The following is a 20,892-nucleotide window of genomic DNA, read 5'->3' on the forward strand; positions in this document are numbered from 1 at the left end:
TTATTGAAGTTGCCCAAACAGCGTGGAAACGAAGTTTCGTTGATGTGGATGAGCTGAAGAGTTTGTTGTTTAGGACTCCCAGAAAGTTGATTCTGTTCATTTGGAAGGAGTGAGCGACGAAAACGTTTCTCCCTGTGACGGCGACACATCCAGTGAACAGAACCAGCTTTGGGGGATTTGCTTACCTGTTTGAATGTCTCTCGGTTACTTTTGGAAACTCTTTAGGTCTGAGAAGTCAAATGTCTCCTTTTCAGTGTTTCTTTATGACTGAAAACATCTTCAGGTTTGTCTCAGTGAGCTCAAATTGTCTAAAACTGGAGATTTTGTTTTTTATCTCAATGAACCCAAACAGTTTAAACGGTGCATTCCTCCTTTAAACGCAGCGTTTCGTGTTTTCAACGTTGAATAAACGGGACCCACGGGACTGCCCGTGCTTCCCCGTGGGGGCTGTTTCCCTGTTACGAAAACGAGCTTTGAGTGTACCCTGGCCATTCATCTCGGAGGGGAGGAGTTAAAGGAGCGAGAGGGGGTCGTAACAAGTGCGTCCTCGATAAGTAATTATTCCATTTCCGCCTCGCTCGGCTGATCCCTCTGAGAGGAGCGCTTGGATGAACTGGAAAAGGAGGCTGGGCTGATTTTTGTGTGCTCTCCGCCTGCAGCTCCTCGCAGCCTGAAGAGAAGAGGATGGATGGAAACTTGTTTCCGACTCTTATCTTCCTCCCGGTCCTGCTCTCAGCCGTGTTGCCATCTTCCGCCGGTGTGCTGGAGCCGTACGACCTTTTATATGATAACGCGGTGGAAGCGTTTTACAGTGCCGATTATGAGAGCGTGGTGCGCTACATGGAGGGAGCGCTCAGCAGCCACAGACAGGTCCGGGCCACCAGAGTCCGATGCCGGCTGAGGTGCCAGGACCAGCATCCGTTAGATGAAAGCTTCTCGGATCTGCGCTTTTTCGACTCGGTCCTGCGGAGAGCAGCGTGTATGAACAAATGCATCGAGGAGAAAGTTGGCACGCAGTCTCTGCACAAAGTCAGCGAGGATGTGGTGCAGGACTTCAGCAGGAGGATCCCGTACAACTACCTCCAGCAGGCGTATCAGAAGGTAAGGAGGGGGAGAAGGAGTGAACTGCTGGAGCTGAATGAGCACTATTGTTGTGGACTCGGCGGGGGAAGGTTTGTCTGGCTGGTCTGCTCAGCGCTACCTGCTGCATTCCTCATCAAAAAGGAAAAAGTTTCTGCTGCCTGACAACAAGAAGCAGAGAGACGAGAGAACAGCAGAGTTTTGCTTGTGCCAGTGTTGCGCAATGTACCCCACGTACACGGTGCGTGCAGTAGGTGTGTTATTGTTGCAAGACACGTTAATACACATCATAGGGAAATGAAAGTATTTAGAAAAACACTTGCCAGTTTTCTTTTACTGAAAACTTGGCAACCATCACTTTAAGAGTCAAGATACGCTTTATGATCCCCGAGGGGCAATTTGATACCCCACGAAACACACCCACCCAGAAGACTCTACACGGAGCGCTGCTGCTTTGCGACAGTTTCACAAAGTGCTTCAATCCATCGTTGTTCTTCAGGCTGAGAGACCCAGACCAGCAAATATTAGAAGACTTGGTAAAACACAAATACAGCATTTTCATAAATACATTATACAGTAGATACACTGCTGAGCCAAAGTGACACTTTGTAATCAAGTACAAATACTTGGATTTTTCCACCAGCTCAGTTACCTGTAGATCAATCATGCTTGTCACGATAATGCAGCTCTATACATCTGTAGGCTGACAGCGATGCTCTCAGTCTCCATCCACAACAATGTGCTGTAACATAAAACTGTGTTGCTGTGAATGCTGTCGTGCTGATCTGTGCACTTTGTTTTACAGCAGTGCTTTGCTTTGTTTGGCTTTGTGGCTTCTTAGCGTGCACTGTTGGTTTTTCAACACGTTTGTGGGTTTTCGATCTCTCTCTTCCCACATCCACAGTGTTACAAAGCTGCTTGTTTGTATGAAGCGGATACATCAAGGTCCACTTGAAGTGCGCTGAACTAACAAATTCAGCCTGTCCTTTGACTTTTTTTCTTTGGACAGCTTCAGGTCTATAAGAGGCACAAATTAAGATGACGTCTGCATTATCACAGACTTTCTAAGTGGAACTTCCCATGAGGCTCATCATTTGGTGAGCGCAAAGCAAAGCGTGGGAACAATCTGAGAGAGAGATAAAGCAGGAGAGTTGGGAACAAAGTGTAATGGCTTATTCAGGCTCCGTGTGCTGCTTTTTGTCCCCCAAGGAGGAGTAGGTTTGTGTCCCTGGCAGTCTGTGAATATTTGTGGGTTGTCTGTGCACGGTTTCACCAAACTGTAAACACTGCTGGTCATTCTCATTAAAGGATGTTTAGAGAAAAGTTGGAAAGCCCCGTGTTGGTTTAGTCAGTCCAGTCACTGTTCTTCTTAGTTTGTGTGGGAGGGGGGAGAAAAGGTGAGGGAAGCGTCTCCTGGAGTTTTGGATGGATCGTGAGGACCAGAACTCTTCAACATGGCTACAGCTGTGACACGACTTCTTCATGTGTCCCTCAGCAGTAAACGCGTTAGCTTGGACGCTTTAATTCTTAGTGCAACTATCACGCGGCATGTGATTGTGCCAATCAAGCTAGGGCTGCCACGATTAGTCGACTAGTCACGATTACGTCGACTATCAAAATCGTCGACGACTGTTTTAATAGTCGACGCGTCGTTTGAAGCTTTGTAAGATCACAAAAGACGCAGGAATAAGCAGCAGGATTTAAGAGTGTAATAACGGACTGAAACAGGAGATGGCAGCACTGCATGTACAAGGATGCCAGCTGCCCTTAAACCCCGAAGGAGAAGAAGCTGTGTCCCAGAATTCATAGCGCAGCCCAGCTCAGTTTCCAACAATGGCGGCAGCTGGTTAGTTTGAATATTACTCTTATTATTCTTTCTGGGTCACAAAATAAACGTTTAACATATTTTCAGGCGAGAATGTAGCTGTGTAAACCTCAAATATCTGCTCAGTTTATCAAGACACCGCATATTTTCAAAAGCGCTCCGACGTTTTCGGAGACGTCTGTTACCCACTAGCTCGATAGCTAGCCGGGGGCAAGGCTAACTAGAGCCGTGAGAACACCGGACTCCCGGCAAATCGTTTTCAAACCCACCGCCGTCTTTCGCTACTCAGGTTAAACATGACATATGAGTCACTTAGATAACTTAAAATGTTATTGTTTGGCTTTCTTTAGTATTTTATTTGTTCCTGAGTAAATCGGTTTGGCTGAGATTAAAGTTATAGTTTTTACACAGCTGAATAAACGTCAAGCAGACAGCTGATCATCAGAAGTGTGAGATGCTGGAGAATTTACTCCGGTGTCCTGTTATATTTTAGATAGCAAGGAGTTTATTAAACTTCACCGAAACAATCTGCAAATTTCATTAAAATTTAATAAACTATCATCTTGTCTTTATTTTTAGTTAGCACATACCTTAAACACTTAAAGCTGTAAGCTAATGATAGTTATATAAGAGCAGATGCTGCTGGTGCAACCTACAGCTTGTAGGTTTTACGTCCAATGGGTGATGATCTGATTAGTCGACTAATCGCAAAAATAATCGGTGACTAGTCGACTATCAGAATAATCGTTTGTGGCAGCCTTAAATCAAGCTATAAAATGTAAGAAAGGAAAAACTGGAATAAGATTGTTTCACTGAAGTCAGATGAGGGCAGTTTGACCCAGCTGGCTGACAGCTGGCACCGTCCTCCCACATGTGGACTGCTGCTGACTGTAGACCAGCCCCACATGCCCAGGTGATGACACACAGCTGCTACTGTGGTAGGAAGTTGATCGTGTTAGGGCTGCTGCTTCGCTGTGAGGTGGTTTTTGTTCTTTCTCCTGAATCAGCAGCGAAAGATTCAGAGCTGAGCGCTCTCTCCTGTCTAGACGTGACTATAGACTCGACTTTACAGACAGATGCTCGTCCAGATATGACAACGTTTCTCTACGTCTGCAAAGAATCATGTTTTCTCTGTTTTGAGAACAAAATGGCACATAATGGTTCGTTTTTATTTCCCCACAAAAGGACGCGCACGCACACACACACAGCCCTGCCTTTGCTGTTTTGACATCTTTGTGAGCCCTTTGGAAACAGCGAGCTCACCACAGGTAAGGAGGGGCAGAGCGGGGCTGCTCTGTTTGGCCACATTGACCATTAAGTGCACGCTGTTATAAAAAGGCGTGTTCCTGTAGTCTCTGACGCTCCGCTGTGCCACACCCTCCTCCTGACGCTGTACGGCATAATGTTGCTGTTGGGTGAAAGTCTCCGGCTCGCCCGTCGTTCAGCGGGGCAAATATTTTATTTTCCTTTTGTGGTTTGTGTACCTTTCTAAAAAAAGATGCACATCACCTTTTTTTGTAAGTATTAAGGGAAACTTGTTTAGCGGTCTTTGTGCGCTCGCTGAACTCTCCCAGCAACAGTTTGTTTTTAATCCACTGTTATTCCAAGAGCTGCTTTGAAAAACTTAAAACTTCTTTTTAACTTCTCAAAAAAGTTTCATGAAAGATTTTTCTTTGTTATGACAGTCGGTGGGGCAGCCATCATTCAGTCCCACACCACACATTTTAAATCTTCAAAGTTCACACCAAATACTGTGTGTGCTCAGGAAGTTTTCTCGTCCACTGTTTACGTCACCATATTCTCCCTGTGCATCTCTGCGGCGAGTCCAGCACTTCTACTACAATCAGCTTTTCTGGCATTTCACACTAGACCTATATCAGGGTTTCCAGCAGTTCACCAAAAACTTGGATGAGTCCGCAGTGTGCTCCAAGCCTGAAGGCAGCACGCTGGGAGTGAGGGCCTCAACCACAGCTCAGAGAAAATGCCCACAAAGGGCGCTGACGTGGCACTTTTGGATTTGTGTCACACCAAAACAATTGTTACACTCTAACTTGGCTTCATTGCTTTTGTCAATGAAATTCAAGCTGAAGGATGGCCTTTTTGATAAAATGGAGAAAATCCAGCACACGTGCAAACTTTAAAACAGGACACCAACTGGAAAGAAGGAGACCACGCTGAAGGGTGCAGAGAAAACCATCGATAATGAAACGACCTCCTATCAGCAAGCGCTGGGTGACAGTGGGATGGAAAAACTCCCTTTCAACAGGAACAAACTTCCCGTGGACCCAGGCTCAGGCAAGGGCGGCCGTCTGCTGTGAGCGGTTCAGGGTGAAGAGAGAAAAACACGACAAAAACACGTTGTGCAGGAGATTATTAATAACTAATGGTTAAGTTCAGAGTGATGCATAAACACACAGTGACGAAGAAAACACTCACCAGGTCACCAGGTCACCTGATCCAGCCCTGCAAGCTTTAAAAGCAGAGATAGTGTCTGTCTCCTGAACCCAAACTGGGAGCTGGTTCCACAGAAGAGGGCCCTGAAAACTGAAGGCTCTGCCTCCCAGTCTACTTTTCTGTAGTCTGAAAGGGAAGTGCTGTGATTAGTTAAGCAGGTAAAAACATGTTGCATTAAAGTCAGCATAGTGGATGTTCTGGTCCAAAGTGAGCTGCGTCTCCCTTTCTCCATCGTGTACAGGTAATGGTCCATTGTTACTGCTGTGGAGACATTTTCTCCTGCTTCACATAATTTTCATCTTACTGTAGATTAAGCCGAGACTTTTCAGACCCAGCAGGGCTCGTCTCAGACTGCCCACTGTCATTAGAGTCGTCACGTACAGATTTGGGACAGTGGGATGGTCTAATGACCCTGTTGATGGGCTTTGTTCTAATAATGAACGGGACTGAATGCATCAGCAGTGATGGGAAAAATGCAAAGACTTGGCAGGAATCATGTAAATCTGTTCATTCGAGTTTACTTTTCTCTGAGAGATGAGAACAGAGGGAAAGCAGCTTTCTCACGATTTGTCCGACTGTCCCATTGATCTTTTCTGCTTTGAGGACTTTCCCGTGTCTCCCAGCATGGTGCTAGAACGTGGCAGCAGGTCAGGACACTCAAGTCTGCTGCTGTTCCTTGGGATAGTTTAAAACTCGAACTCATTCACGAGTACGATGATTTGATTACAGCACAGCTGGAAGGTCGTGATTGCGATACTACTCCATACATCCTGTATGCTTATATAAAACCTCGGGTGTGTACGTGAATCAGAGAAAAGCTAAATGAAAAGAAACTGACGAACCTGTGAGACTCAAGCGCCCTGGGAGGCTGGGCCGGGGTCTGCTCCTTGTTTTGAGACGTCCACATTAGTTTGGACTCGAGATCCTGGACAAAGTGATTGTTTGTTAAGAAAGAATGAAAAGATTTTGTATTAAAAGCAGTGAGCCTGAGTCTGAGATGATGGAGTCGTCATCTGCACATAATAAGGGGACACGAGGGTTGAAGCACACAGAGAGTGAGCTCTGCATCTGGCACAGTTACAGCAAACAAAAACAGTCCAGCTGCTGCTGAGTCTGAGTCGTGCGTTTGTGTCGGCAGCACTCGTTCTGTGGTTGACCTGAGAAGTGAAGGAAGGAAGATGAGAAGATCATTGAATTTAAAGGTCTCATCAAACGTCTGGGTGCAGCAGCGCCTTGATTTGTTTGTCACTGACACCCAGACTGTTTTTAATCGTGATGTTTAAGAACTGGTTTGACGTGTTGGAGAATTGAAAAGAGGAAACTATGAATGGCGTGTGTGTGTCTGCTCTTGGTCTCGAGCGTGTTCTGCTTTAGTCTGAGCACAAACTAAAACCAGCAAGTTCTAGTTTTAGGTATACAAGACTTGGCTTGCCACTTGGTAACCATCTGTTAAATGGCGAGCCAAGAAAAGGTTGCCTCTGGGCGGTTATTTGGGGTTAACAAGACCAAGCTGCTGTCCAAATGAATGAGAGCCGCAAATTTAGTTTCAAGGGCTACCAGGACACGTGCACGCATAGGATCACCAGCAGGTTATGCTTCCACTGCACGTGCTCAAAGTTGCAAGACATTAAGCCCTCAAAGATCGCGGCTTATCTCACCAGAGCCAAAAACTTTCATCATCTACGCACGAAGCCAAGAAAAACGACTACATCTTCTTGCATCTTCACCGTCGTGATGCGTTGAGTTTAAACTTTAGTCAGCCTGTGTGTGTGCGTGAGTCCAACAGGCCAACTGGCTTGATGCTTCAGGTCCACCTTAAAAGGTTTTAGCTGTGCTGCTGCTTGTGATGGATTCACTGGTGTTTCTTTAACTGTCACACAATGAAGATTAAATGGAAATGTTCCAAAAAACAAATGCGCTGCTGTGTTGTTCCAGTAACGGGGAAACAGGAGTGGTAAAACTGAACACCTCATTCAGAGTCAGAATGCTCCACACCTGCACCATCATAATGCCCTCCTGGGTGAAGCATGCTGCGATTTGCCCAGATGATCAGACATTGTGGCACTTAGCAGTGCCAAAGGTCTTCTGCATGACTGGATTTCAGCAGAGAACCCATGACAGGAATGTGGGGGCGTGGCACCTATATTGTTCTTGCCCTGATTAACAAACTGCTGCCGCAGAGCAGAAGGCTGGTTCAGGATCAGCTGAAAACACTGCGTCGGTTTGCAGTCATGAAAAAGACAGATGAATGGAGCAGAGTTGGCCTCTGTGGAAATGAGTCCAAGTAGAAGAACAGACGTAGTTGGATCTGACAGGAATCAGGACGCCTTCAGTTTGGATTCACTGACGGATTAGTCACACTGACCACATGGTGACTGCACTGTTTTCCTTTTTCATGAAAGTTCACAATATCCTCTTTATCCGATAAGCAGGATTTGGGCAAAAGCGGAAGAACAGTATTTAGACGTGTTCATGTGGATTTTGTCCCCCTTTTCTCACATTGAAGGGTTCGCATGCCTCTGATGGGGGCTGTCGATCTTTGTTTGGTGGCTTTGAAACGTTTCTGTGGTGTCTGAGCACAGAAACCTGAGTTAGCGTGGAAAAAGTCGGTTTGCATTTACACACTTTTTTTTTCACTGATTTTGGTAAATCGTGAGGTGTGTTTTGGTAGATGGGTGGGAGCCACATTTATTTCAGTCAAGTGTGTCAAAGCACACAGGGAGGAGACGTGTGTTTGCACAAAGTGTGCCTGAGTAACGTGTGTTGACTTTCCCAGAAAAATACTAAAGTCAGCTTTGGATGGTCTGGAGGATGCTGCAGACAGAGCTGATAACAGATAATGAATTACAGCCTACATTGATCAGTTGCATACCCACTGGCATGCCCGCTGCTAAACTCCATCTCCCCTGCTGCTGTTTTCTTTTAATCAAAATGTTTGCTTGCGCGTAGCCAGCGGTCACTTCAAGAGCTTTACTCGTTTGCTTATTCAGACTAAACATTTTGAACAATTGAACTGTTGGCACTGGTTTAAGCCACGTTAGCCAACCTCTCAAAGGAGGTAGAATACTCATCGGGTTGTGATGTGTCTCATATCCAGCCCACAGCTTGTTCTGATAAATTGTGCGGTCGCATTAAGTTGGTTTTGTGCTTGACCACAATAAGTTGTGCGCCGTTAAGAGTGGAAACCGCAAAGAAGGGCGAGTGCACAGGAACCTGAATCTTCCTCACTAAAGTGGGTAAAATGACTCTTGATGGCAGGAGGTTTGTGGTGCTTTGTGTGAGGTCCCAGCTGCACAGAGCTGCAGGCCTCAGAGCAGAGTAAGGTCACATGCCTGTTATCCCCTTTGTCTGTTTGGTTAAGCACACACGACAATGGCAAGATGTGAGTGTATACATTTCCACTGAACTAGCAAAGCAGAAGGTAACTGATACTGTTCTGCTGTTGTGGTTCTGCTTGGGCCGAGCTGTGATCGTCTCCACCCTCTCGACCTCGCTGTGTTGACAATAATGGGTTTAGCTCGAGGCTTGTGCAAGTGTAGTTTGGCTGTAGCGCTCCAAAAGGAGTGCAGGGATAAAGCAACACAGCTGTGCTGGGCCCAGTGTGGCTTGTGTCTTAATGCATAGTGAAGCTGTGTGGTAACCTGGCTGATGTTAAGAGCTGAGGATCTAATATGGGTCCAATAGTCCTTACTGACTCTGGAAACTGGAGACCTCGTCACCAGGAGATGGGGTTTGCCCAAAACTGAAGCATGCAAGTTAATTCTGAGGTCTTTATCTTAAATTCCAATGCAACGTGGAAAACACATCCCCTAAATGCTTGGGGAAATGTTTGTCCTCTGTTCTGCCTAAAAAGCTGACGTGACTGTTGTCTTTGGTTCAGTTGTGTGGTCCACACCAAAGCTCTCACACCAGTGTGAGCAGGAAGTAGCTGAAAGTGAAGTGTGTCTAATGTCCTTTCCTTTTGGAGCTTTCACCAGGCTTCTCATTAATATTAAGAGGACAGTTTATTTTCTTTGACCCACAGCTGTTTCCAGGAACATCCAATTTAAAGTGTTGATCATTTATCAGCCCAGTCTGCTGTCATCAGGCTGCACACAGGGTCCCGACATGTGCACACATTTACGTAGCATTCGTTTTACCACAGGAACAGCGGGCAGTGTTGGGAGATTGTCCGGAGTTGTCTGGTTTTTATCACAGTGGGCACACGCTGGGAGGTGGTCTGCTTCAGCGAGGTTTTGGTTTAATCGAGGGTGTTGAGCAGAGCACGTGCTTCTCACATGCTTCCTCTGAGATGACCGATCATGTAGGAAGCTTGAAGACTAGAAATAGGTTTAACGTCCTGCAGAGCTGCAGTGCATTTGCTGAGTTTAGCACAGAAGAGACTGGCATACTGTAGACGGTTATCAGACTGTGCTGTAAATGTCCCACTGCAGATGTTTTTCCTGAGCATACAAACACAGCCATGCAGCTGCATCCACCCTATGCTACACATCACCAAGATGAACAGCTGGCAGGGCCACGCCTTCCTATTTCCAGTTTGCTCAGATCGTTCCTTTTGACTCTTCACTACCAAAGAACCAGCGGGACATCCTGATGCTCAGCATTGCTCAGACCTGCTCCTTTGTCTTTAGAGAACGTTTTTTCTCCCCGTGTTTTCACGATCCCATGTTGACCTGACCCTGGGTGTTACTGACCTCGGGGCCTTCACATCTGCTGTAGATCTCTGAATTGTAACGAATAACAGAGTTCAACAGGCAGCCAACGACAGGCCTGTCTGCTTCATCACAGTGATGTGACAGCAGTGGGAGAAAGGAGGAGAAAGTGTGCAACCAAAGGAACGTTTGTCCTTTTTGGCTGCACATTATGTCATCTGTAGCCAAGCAGAGATCCTTCTCTGAGGTCATGGACCAATGACATCATGGGTAAGCTGCTGGTCTGAATATTTTGGGTAAACTTCATGTCATTTGTAAGAATAAGCCGTCTAAAAGCACTGGCTGTCATATCACAGAGATGCTTTATAACATCACATTTCCCCGTCTTGTTTACACCATTATACATGGTGCTTACACTAAAACAACACTGTTGATTACAAAAATAATGCATTAGTTTCTAAATGAGAAAATAGCACAAGAAAGCTGCGAGCAGTTATTTTAAACCCCAACATATGTGGAGTTATGTCTCGAGCCAAATGAACCTTTGCTATAAATGAAGGATTTCCACCCAAGCAGCCGCATCGCATCATCTGTGAAACCCAAATCAGTTTTTACATCAGCTCCCGCTCGCACCTTTTTATTTTCTTAGACTGATTAACGGCTGAAAGTGTGAGACAAACAAACGCATGCAGGACTTAAAACCTGGACTGGGCAAAAGTAAAAAGTTCAAAACAAATGAATTTATGCGTCTAATGGAAAGAGTCTGTTCAAAACGGCCAAGAGAAGAAGGCTGTGTGTATGAAGACGCCCGCTGGTCTGGAAAGCTGTGAGCTGCCTTTCATCGTGTGGACGTGAGCGAGGGACTAAGGGACATTGCGTGTTAGTCAAAAAACAAACGTTTTATGTCATGAAATGCAACAAATCCATTTCACTGCGATGTGTCAATCAACCCAAACATACTTTCGATGGAGAGGTCGGTCAGACACAAGCAAATCCACTCGTACGCCTCAGAATTCGATCAGTCTGCCGCGCGCTCGAGCCAGTGAGACGCAAAAACCGGTGCACGCACAACGTTGTCCTCAGTGCCACCACGGCGTGTCTGTCCACGTTAAAGGAAGCCCGCTCTGACTGCAGAGGTCTGTCAGGTCTGTTGTAGCAGCAGGACTGTGCACACTGACAGTAGGACGGGCCTCCTGTAGGTCTCCTCTGAACGGGCCTGCTGGGTTGGCACCACAAGCATTTCGCAGCATCATGTTAATTAATAGCATTATATTAATAATGCTTTCTCATTCTTTATTCTCACGGGACGGTGATGCATTCAGTGAAACTCTCCTGAGACCTTAAAGGAAAGCATTTACTGCGGTGACAGTGAGCAGGCGAGCTTTTTCTTTTACACTTTTATAGTTAGACTTCTGTTTGCAACAACAGATATCCTCTCATGGCTAACAAAAGCGAGTTTAGGCACATCCTCATCGGCTTCATCTTTCAGGACTAGACGCTGTCTGTTATTTTTTTATTTTTAATAATACAGTGTACAGGTCTGTGAATTCTAGTTAGCAGAACTGAATGTGTATTTATGTGTTTGTGATGATATAATGGCAAATGAATTAAAACCAGAACCTGCAAAGAGATAATGATAAGTAAGATATATAATGTAATATGAAGTAATAGTTACATTTTTGTAGGTAACATGATGATGATCCAGTTTTAACCTCGCTGAGTCACATCCAGAGATCCAGTCTGGCTGATACACACGATGTAATGTTTGTGTACTGCGGCGTGTTCGGCCTGTTTGAAACACTGCACCACTCTGATGCTGTCTTTTGGTTCGCTTTGGATGTGTTTGCATTCAGTTTGACAGTTTAGCAGTGGATGGTTTGGACGAGCGGCTGATATGAAGCGCTCTCTGCGATGTGACGTCACATGAACGTAAACGTTTTTTCTCCCATTGGGATTTTGAGAGCTGCCACTTGAAGACGATGCATTACATCCTGACACTCAGTGAAAGAGAAGACACGAGTGTCGACATGCAGATGGCATTGTTAGACGGAGCGATACGGGAACAAACGCTTCCTCCATGCTGTCTTTATTTGTCACATGCATAGTTATACAAGTATAACACACAGTGAAATGTAGCCTGACACGCTCCTCGACATGTGCAAAAATTTGGGGGGGTGTAGAGGAGCGATACGGGAACAAACGCTTCCTCCTGCTGTAATCGTAAACATTATGCTGAAAGCAGAGTCGCATTCGTTTAGTCTGACGTCCATCTCCAGTGTAACCATAGCTACGCCTGCTCCGTATAGCGAGGTGGCGTGTTTACAGTCGTTTATTGTCTTGTGCCTGGAGCTGCTTTGTTGTGCCGTCTCTGCTTCCTGTTTGCTTAATCTCTGAGTTGTGTGGTTTTAGTTATGGAGGATATTACTGATCCTTACGAGTCCTGAGAAAGACGCGAGGATCCGAAGGTTCGCGGCTCGATTGCACAGAGGACAAAGGAAAGCCTCTTCTTGTTTCGCTCAGTCATTTTCATAATTAAAACTGAATTTGAGAATTGAAACTGAATCTGCTTTTGATGAATATGTTGCCATTTTCTTCTGTCCATGCAGAGGTCGTAATTATCGACAGGTCTTTGCATTTCCACCCGGTAACTAACGATAATGAGGGTTCAGCCAGTGGAACGATGTCCTTCTTATTTTCTTCTCCTGAACAGCAGCCAACTATTTTTATAGATTAGAAGGCTCCAGTGTCTCTTCTCATGCAGCAAAATGTCTGTTTTGTAGGAATGTAATAGTTGCACGATTATCTTTGTTGCCTGGTGTGGAAACATGGCCCATCCAATGGATTCGACAGGCCTCTTAATTTAGCAGACACAAATACTTGGAGTGCTTTAGGTCTGGCACAGAGTTACTGCTCGGGCAGGAAAGGTCGAGGTCCCGACCAGCCCTTAGTTTGTCTGCAGCGTACGTTTCTATTCACAGCCACGGTCAGACTCAACAAGAAGCAGCCCACAATGCATTGCAGTATTGCACATGAACATGTATGTCGCATTACCTCAAGCCTGATGTTGTTTTGTGCTCATTGTCTTAGAAAAGCTGCCCTACAGCGTCGTGTTACTGCTGTCGTACTTGTTATGGTGTTACAGGACATTTTCCTTCAAGAGATGATAAAGAACATTTTTAAGTTTTAGATTTGAATCTTCAATATTTACTTTGCTTCAAGCTAAGTCCTAGAAGCATGCTGATAATAAACACATCAGCTTAGGCTGAATGTTTCTAAGCAAGGGTGTTACGTTCCCCTAGAAGGGTCCAGGCGGTGAGGGGGAAGTAACAAAAAGTGTCCGGGTCAGAAAAAGGAGTCAAGGAGGCAAAAGGGTTAAATTAAATAGTTTTATTAAAGTAGCTCAACTAAAAGAGACGGACAAGCCGCTATCACCATTTAAGAAAACAAACAAAACTCAGGCGTTGGTCAATAAAGTAAAACGTAAGCCAAAAAGAAAGAGAGCAGCTCACTAGCTGCAAACACAACAAACACTCAGCTCACAAGCTGTAACCACACTAACGGCACTCTGGCCCAGAGCTCACCTTTCCCTGGGCTTAAATACTTTTAATTACTGATGTGAGTCAGCTGTGTAACAGGGAAAGGTAGCACCTCAGGCAGAAGAGGTGGTGGGACACGCCCATACAGGCATCTTCAGGAGGAGGCCCTGCTAGGGCCGTAACAAAGGGTCCGAACTCTGTTTACAGCCACAGCAAACTGCAAGTAAACGGCTGATGTATTGAAGCAGGCCAAGCTCACTGACTCAGAGAAATATATTCTGTGTTTGGGGGTTTGAGTAGTGTCGTGTGGCGCTAACTCGCAACAGTAAGTGTACTGTGCCATTCCAACATAATGGTTACTTAATGATTTTCACTACATATTAGAATATGCTGTGATTTACAGCCTGTGCTGTTGTGTAACTGTGCTATTAAGTGGTGTAAATGTGGAAACTATGCGCTGCAGAGTGGGGCCGTGGGCTGAGAACAATGCATCGTTTGTATACACTTCATGGCTGCATCAGAAACAACATCTGTAGAGCAACCATGCCGCTTATTCTGGATGAGGTCCTGCTGTTTTCACACCCGAGCAGATTAGAAACATAAATCCAAAGAAGCCTTTTAAGCATATACTGAGCAGACGTGCACTTGGTTTACAGCGAGCTTTCTGTACATTTTTCCATGGAGCCACAACGTGCTGACATAGCAGGAGATTTCCTTTCATGTCGCTTTCCTGGATGACCAGAAACTTGTAAAATAAAACAGATTTTTTAAAGGCCATACAGTGTAGTTAGTGTTTTTGTTAATTATAGGTGTCAAGCCCTAAGATTATCTCACTGGTTCATGGTGAATGTTTGTGAGAGTGTAGTGTTCCTTGGCACAGCTGAAATCAATCATAAGCTGTGTCTGTAATTAACTGACTTTCTTACTTTAACCGTGACTCACGTGCAATGGTCCCATCAACATTTTGGATGTCGGTCAACAGTGTGGAACTACGCACGACCGTCTTTTACTACTTTGCTACTTCTTCTCATTTGGACCAGATCAATATATTAGCTAAAAGATGGACATAGCCTGTCTGTAAGCCACTCTTCATGTTGAAGCACTTTAGCATCATAACTCTCACAGCTTGTTTTTCTCCAGACAGAAGTGACAAAATGTAAAGAATTACAGTTATCAGCTGCTCGCCAGTGTTGTGGCGATACAATCTCAACGATCTTCACTCGCTGTGTTTATGCGCCACATTGCCTTCAATACTTAATTATTAAACTCTGTCTTCCACAGTGTGTAATTTGTCCCGTGTCCCTCCCGTCACCACAGATTTCTGGATGTACTGTACTGTCAGCTGGTTCTGCCGGAGGTTTCTTCCTGTTAAAAGGGAGTTTTTCCTTCCCACTGTCGCCAAATGCTTGCTTATGGGGGGATCATCTGTATTATCACATAGTGTGTACCTTACAATATAAAGCACCTTGAGGCAACCATTGTTGAGATTTGGTGCTATATACTGTATATATATTTAAAAAACTGAATTAAGATGCATTAAGATGTTTTTTGAGGTGTTTTTTTATAGGATATAATATAATAAAAATACTTGGAATCATTTAGTAATGGTGTAATATCGCATGAAGTAGGGGAAAAAATAAATTCTTCCTAAAATTAGCGTCCGCCTCAAAAAGGCTGGCATACGTCTGGCGATATTAACGAAACCCACACAGAAACTAACCTTGTGGGTTGGTTACTAAGCAGCAGTGGGGATACAAACAGACCCAATGACAGGGCTACTTCTCTTTGGGTCAGTGGTTTATAGCATCTCTTCATCCAAGAGGAATTTTTACATGGTTTGGGCAGAAAGCTGAACCTTTGAAACTGTGACGAAATGAGTGGTTAGTTCCCCCAGAGAGTCTGTACCATGGACTCGTATTAGGCCCAGCGACTTTCTATACAGTGCAGCCATTGTGCAGAAATGTCTTCATGACATCATGTGGATGTTGGACAGTAAACAACTCTCCTTTTGTTTGCTATAGTCTGTGGGGAAAACGCTGCTCTGGGCTAAAAACGTGAATTTAAGTTTTGCAGCAATGACGACTTCATTTGTTCATCACGATGGAGCTGGCACTAGATTCAGACAGCAGGCCGGCTTTATCCTTAAATAAGAGCACATTAATACCTTCTTAGAAGATGCTCCATGTATAAAGCAGCCTCTTCATCCTGTCTGCCTCCTCACTCAAACTCCAGTGTGGGCCTCCACTCGGTGGCTCTGTCACAGCCAACAATCACAACCCCTCTTGTCCTCTTACTTGCCGTTGGCGGTGTGGTTTTCAGCAGCATGCAGACGTGTCATACATACAGTGCAGTCTGGGTCATTCATGTTTCCATGGCTTTACAGTACAGCCTGGCTGTGGTTGATGGCACAGGCGGTGAGGTTTCGGTGCACCGACAGCGAGTGGGAGGCTTCCACCCGGGCTGCACGTGTGGCGTGAAGGGCAAGCTCTGTAATGGCCTCAGACGCTGCACTGCTGCCAGGTCAGAGTGAGCTCAATCCGTGGTTCCAAATGTTTGGATGGGATTGTTCCCAGTTCCCACCAAACACATGAAGGAAATTATACAAACTTTTTTTCCGCTTTTGTTCAGTATGTGTCAGCAGGTATGACAACAAAACAAATGAAGCTGTTTATAGCTGGCTATAAAAGCCATGACATCATGAGGAGTACTCCCCATTGGATGTAGGAATGAATGAACTGGATCGTCCAGCAGCCAGTAGACAGTTTTCCTCACACGATAACAACTTCAGGGTCTCGTTAAGGAACTGTGGCTTAGATCTATAAATATTTCACTGAGTGAACACCATAACAACAAATTTACTGAAGTATACGTGATATTGATGACATCAGCCTGCATTCTTGCTCATTAACACACCAGACACACCTCCTGACTGGCTCTGGTGTCTCCTGTAAAGGTGATCTGGTAGTAGATCAGTTCAACTCCTCTGTTATTTGGGTATCACCAGTTCAAGCACACATTTGGCCTCAATGCAGTTTATACTGTATAAAGTTTATAAGGTATAAACCTTACAGTTTATACTGTAAGGTGATGACCCTACAATATTAGAGGGAAAACCTCAACAATCTAATGATCACGATGAACAAGGACTGGGTGACAGTGGGAAGGAAAAGCTTCATTTTAACAGGAGAACCAGGATAAGTGCGGGGCAGCCACCTGCCTGTTGGAGGATGAGGATGGTGTATAAACAAAGAGCCTGTAGGAGAATAACAGGGAAAGTTCTGGATCAGCTGATCCAGACGGTGAGCTTTATCTAAAAAAGCAGAGAGTGTCTGTGTCCTGAATCCAAACTGGGAGCTGGTTTTACAGGACACGGGCCTGGAAGCCTCTGCCTCCCATTCTACTTTTGCAAAGTGCTCTACTGGGATATTGGGAATATGATGGGATGAATTTCTTAAGGTAGGCTGATGGAGCCTGGTTATTCAAGGCCTTTGTATGTGAGGATTTTTAAGTGAAGCTAAATTTGTCCTGTGTTTAAGTGTTAAGTAGACCTTCACTGACTTTTGTCATGTCAGAGCAGGGCAGGGGGATGTTTCTTGTCTTAGGTGTGCTTTATCAGTCCCACCTCTTACAGCTGTCATGGCTTGCTTTCAAACATCTGTGGTTATCCTGCAGGCCTAGGAAACACGTCGGGGGGGTTATTACCTACGGCACCAAAGGGTTTTTCCAGCACTCGGAGCATGTGGGTGGATTCCTCAGTGAAAGTTGAGACACATACTCGTCACCCCCGCTTTGTAATTTAGGCATTGTGCTTTGGGACAAACACACATGTTGTAAGTGTGTTACTATGTTTTCAGCTGCTAACACAAGCATTCCTGTGCAGCGCCTCCTCGGGCTACATCACCCAGTGTGCGTTTCCACTGACGGTGAAGAATGTGAGCCTTTTATGATGGATTACTTTTTTCTTTCTTCTTGCCTGTTTCCATCTATTAGTCTTCCTCACAATACTGCACATGATGAAGATCACAGCGTTGACACTGAAGCCAATGAAACCCAAACAAACGTCTCTGGAATATCGTGTCTGTGGATCGCAGCTAATGAAGTTAATGGAAAGAGCAGTCGTGGCCGGAGGCTGTGTCACATCTCTGTCCTGGGTGGATGCAGACAAGAAAATGGGAGAAAAAAAGGCAACATTGGAGCTGATTTCTTTCTCAGGAGCTCAACAAGAGCCAGCTGTGAATGGAGAGGAAATGAGATCAGCCTCTTCTTAGGAAGTCATATTTCTAGATCTGCCCCCACATACATCAGCAGTAATGATGATGCATTTCTTTCCCGTGTTTGTGTAGAAGGTAGCGTAGGAAAAGCACCTCATGTTGGCGACACTCAAACTTTTCCACACAGCTAGCTTTGAGAGGTCTGGTGGTATGTTTCCTCTCCAGATTGTGGGGGATTTCCTCTCGCCCCCCCCGGGGACATCCTGTTATCTGAGCTGTGACTCATTGGAAGGGCCTCATTTCAGTGACTGGACTTTTTCTTCCCCCTAGATTAGTGTAGTTGATTGATTCGAGGGCAGTTTTTCTTATCTTAAACTTCACGTTACGCGGCCTCGCTCTGGGTGTGAATGCCGGTTCATGCAAGGGTAAGACAAGGCAACCGATCCATCATTCCCTCGTATCGCTCGAGCAGCTGTGTGTGGGATGACTTTGGTCTGGCCAAGAGTAAACACATTCTTGTGCAGAAGGGAAATTCAAATAACAGCTCCAAAATTTACTTTTTGGTTGTGGAAAATACGATTTTAAGGAATTTGGACGAAGTCGCTGTTCACCTACTTGGACAACAAAAATAGTTTTCAGTCTCGTTTTGAGGTTATTGACTGATTGGTGTGAACGTCAGCGCAGCTCTGACACTGTCGTCACATCTTTAAGTCCTGCAATACGTCCAGCATTGTGGCTTTAAAATTCCTGAATGGACTGAGATGGGACGAGGATTTGTCCTTCAGATGCTACTTCTTTGTGTCCTTTAGTTTATATTTCAGTCGTCCAAATGGGATTGACGGTTTAATGGGGCCTCGGCAGATCCCGCTCCGCTATAAAAGTCTGACCACAGAAGTCTTTTTGCCCTCGGCTCCTATAATTAAGCACCATGAAAACAGATTGATGCTTAATGTGTCACATAAGTTTTCTCTTTGTGCTGTTAGAGAAAGTAGAGCAATGTAGGCCAGCGGTGCCCAGCTGTGTCTCTTTTTGTTGCTCCCCCCCTCCCCGTGGACTCTTATTTATGTTACTCTTGTAAAGTCAGACCCCAAATATGCTTTTTTAGCGCTGACACTAACAACAAAAAGATCCTGACGAGTTTTTAAGACTCACTGTTTTTATTTTCTAAGCCATCATCCAAAGGCTGAGACCGATAATATGTTTGAGCCAGACACAAACATGTGGATGCTTCAGCTGTCTGCACACAACATCCACATGTTTGCCTCTTTCTTGTCTGAAAAACCAAATCTCAGGTTCATGATTAATCTGGAGTTCCTGGAAGTCTTGGCTCAGACTCTGAGTCTTGTCCAAGTTTAGCCTCAGACATTTTCCACTCTTCATTTCCTCCTTTGCAAGAACTTGGAGCAGCGATCGCATGTAGTGTGTCTGCGTCTGAAGAATGATCTTCAGGATCAATATACAAAACAGTCTTATGTCATGTTATGTCTTATGTCGCACATGTGCGTGCGCCCCAGGGTGGCTGTGGCTACAATGTAGCTGCCATCACCAGTGTGTGAATGTGTGTGTGAATGGGTGGATGACTGGATGTGTAAAGCGCGTTGGGACTAGTAAAGCGCTATACAAATACAGGCCATTTACCATTTACCATGTTTGACCTTTGACCTTTTATCTGTAGGTACTGCATTCTCAGAGGTCTTCACAGCTACAAATCTTTGGCTACGATCTGAAACAGACCAATGAAACGTAAGACGTCTCAGCTCCAGCCAGGCCCCAGAAAGCTGGACAGTACATCTTAGTTTTCTCTGAGATGTTAACTTTGACAGTGCTTTTATCAATTATGTAATTTCAGCCTAAAAACTTTCCCCAAACCAAACTCCTCCAACAGGAGGATATTCAGTTTAGTTATTTTGGTGTTCAGCAGCAAAGCCCTCCTGCACTTTGGCTCCTCCAATCCTGCGTGCTGCACACGACCAGTTTATTTAATGTTGTTTTGAAAGTTTCGCTGGCACAAACACCCGCTGGACAATCTGTTTATTGTCCCAAAAGTCTGTCAGCTTTGGTCGCCAAATGTTTTGTCGGGAATTTCCCTTCGTCCTGGATTTCTCTGGCTCGTTTGTGAATGGTATTATGAGTTACGAGTATTTCTGGGCCTTTTGAAAAGTTTTCAGATGTTGAACACATTACTTGATAATTCTGTGAACTGGAGCGACGTGTATGTGAAACAAAGGGAGTCGTGAAGGGTTCTGCTGCCCGCTCTGCCATTGATGACCTAGATTTTTCAGAGAACAGAAGCAGACCTCTTGTAATGAACAGATGTGTAATTCAAGTCCTCCCGTGTGTTTATCTTTGCCAAACCACTTCCTCACAGTTTATTAATAGGGCAGAGTCCCAGACCTGGAGCTGAGACGTCACCTCTGCATTTGCAGCTCACGCCCGACAAACATCTCAAAATATTCTCCGGGGTTTTATTGTAGCTGAGGACCAGAAGCTGCTCTTTGAAATGTTTATGACAGCTGGCAGAGTCGTCGCCCTGAAAATAAGTTTGAAGTCGAGCAGTGTCAGAGCTGCCAGACTAACAGAGTACACACACGAGGCCACCTGTGCCCCTCCCACCCAAGGGTCAGCGCTTATGGTAATTTAACCTCCTCGCTCTGTTACTGAGCAGCCTGTAAGCTCTCAGTCCCTGTCGGGAAGCTGGAGCACTCACGGGTGTAGTGCAGATGCACAGGATCATCCATGAGCAGAGGATGCTCAAATAAACCTCTGCTGAGGTGTAGACATGCAAGGCTGCACACAAACACATGCGGGACATGCTCTGTGGCACTAAATCAACACTTTTATCTCACTCTGCCTACACACATCTCCTGACCCGATACTCTAGATTAACCTCTGCAGATGTTTCGGTTGCACTGCCTGATACTGCAGCACTGCAGCAGGACCAGCGCAGACTCGGGGGTGCTGATGGAAATCTCGATGTGCTTCATGACGGCTGATACTGAGGCTTCAGCTGCCGTCAGTCACTATCACGAGCGACACTTAGAGACACATACAGAAACATTTACCAAAAGGACGGGCCTGTGGTCGATCCTGGATGTATTTAAAGAGCAAAGCAGCAACAGTTCAAAGGCTGCAGC

General features: G+C 45.3%; 1 protein-coding gene across 2 annotated transcripts in view; it reads left to right on the forward strand.

The window, feature by feature from the left end:
- Positions 1-539: 539 nt before the first annotated feature.
- p3h2 (prolyl 3-hydroxylase 2) overlaps positions 540-20,892 on the forward strand; it is a 42,630-nt gene continuing 22,277 nt past the window's right edge. For both annotated transcript variants that reach the window (XM_085347451.1, XM_085347453.1), the window contains exon 1: positions 540-1,101. In XM_085347451.1, the coding sequence (XP_085203577.1) occupies positions 685-1,101 (417 nt within the window). In that variant the 5' untranslated portion in view covers positions 540-684. The remainder of the gene's footprint in view (positions 1,102-20,892) is intronic.

Source organism: Diplotaxodon limnothrissa, linkage group LG23 (assembly GCF_057381915.1).
Source record: "Diplotaxodon limnothrissa isolate DT_005_m linkage group LG23, D_limnothrissa_male_GT1.1, whole genome shotgun sequence".
Lineage (NCBI taxonomy): Eukaryota > Metazoa > Chordata > Actinopteri > Cichliformes > Cichlidae > Diplotaxodon > Diplotaxodon limnothrissa.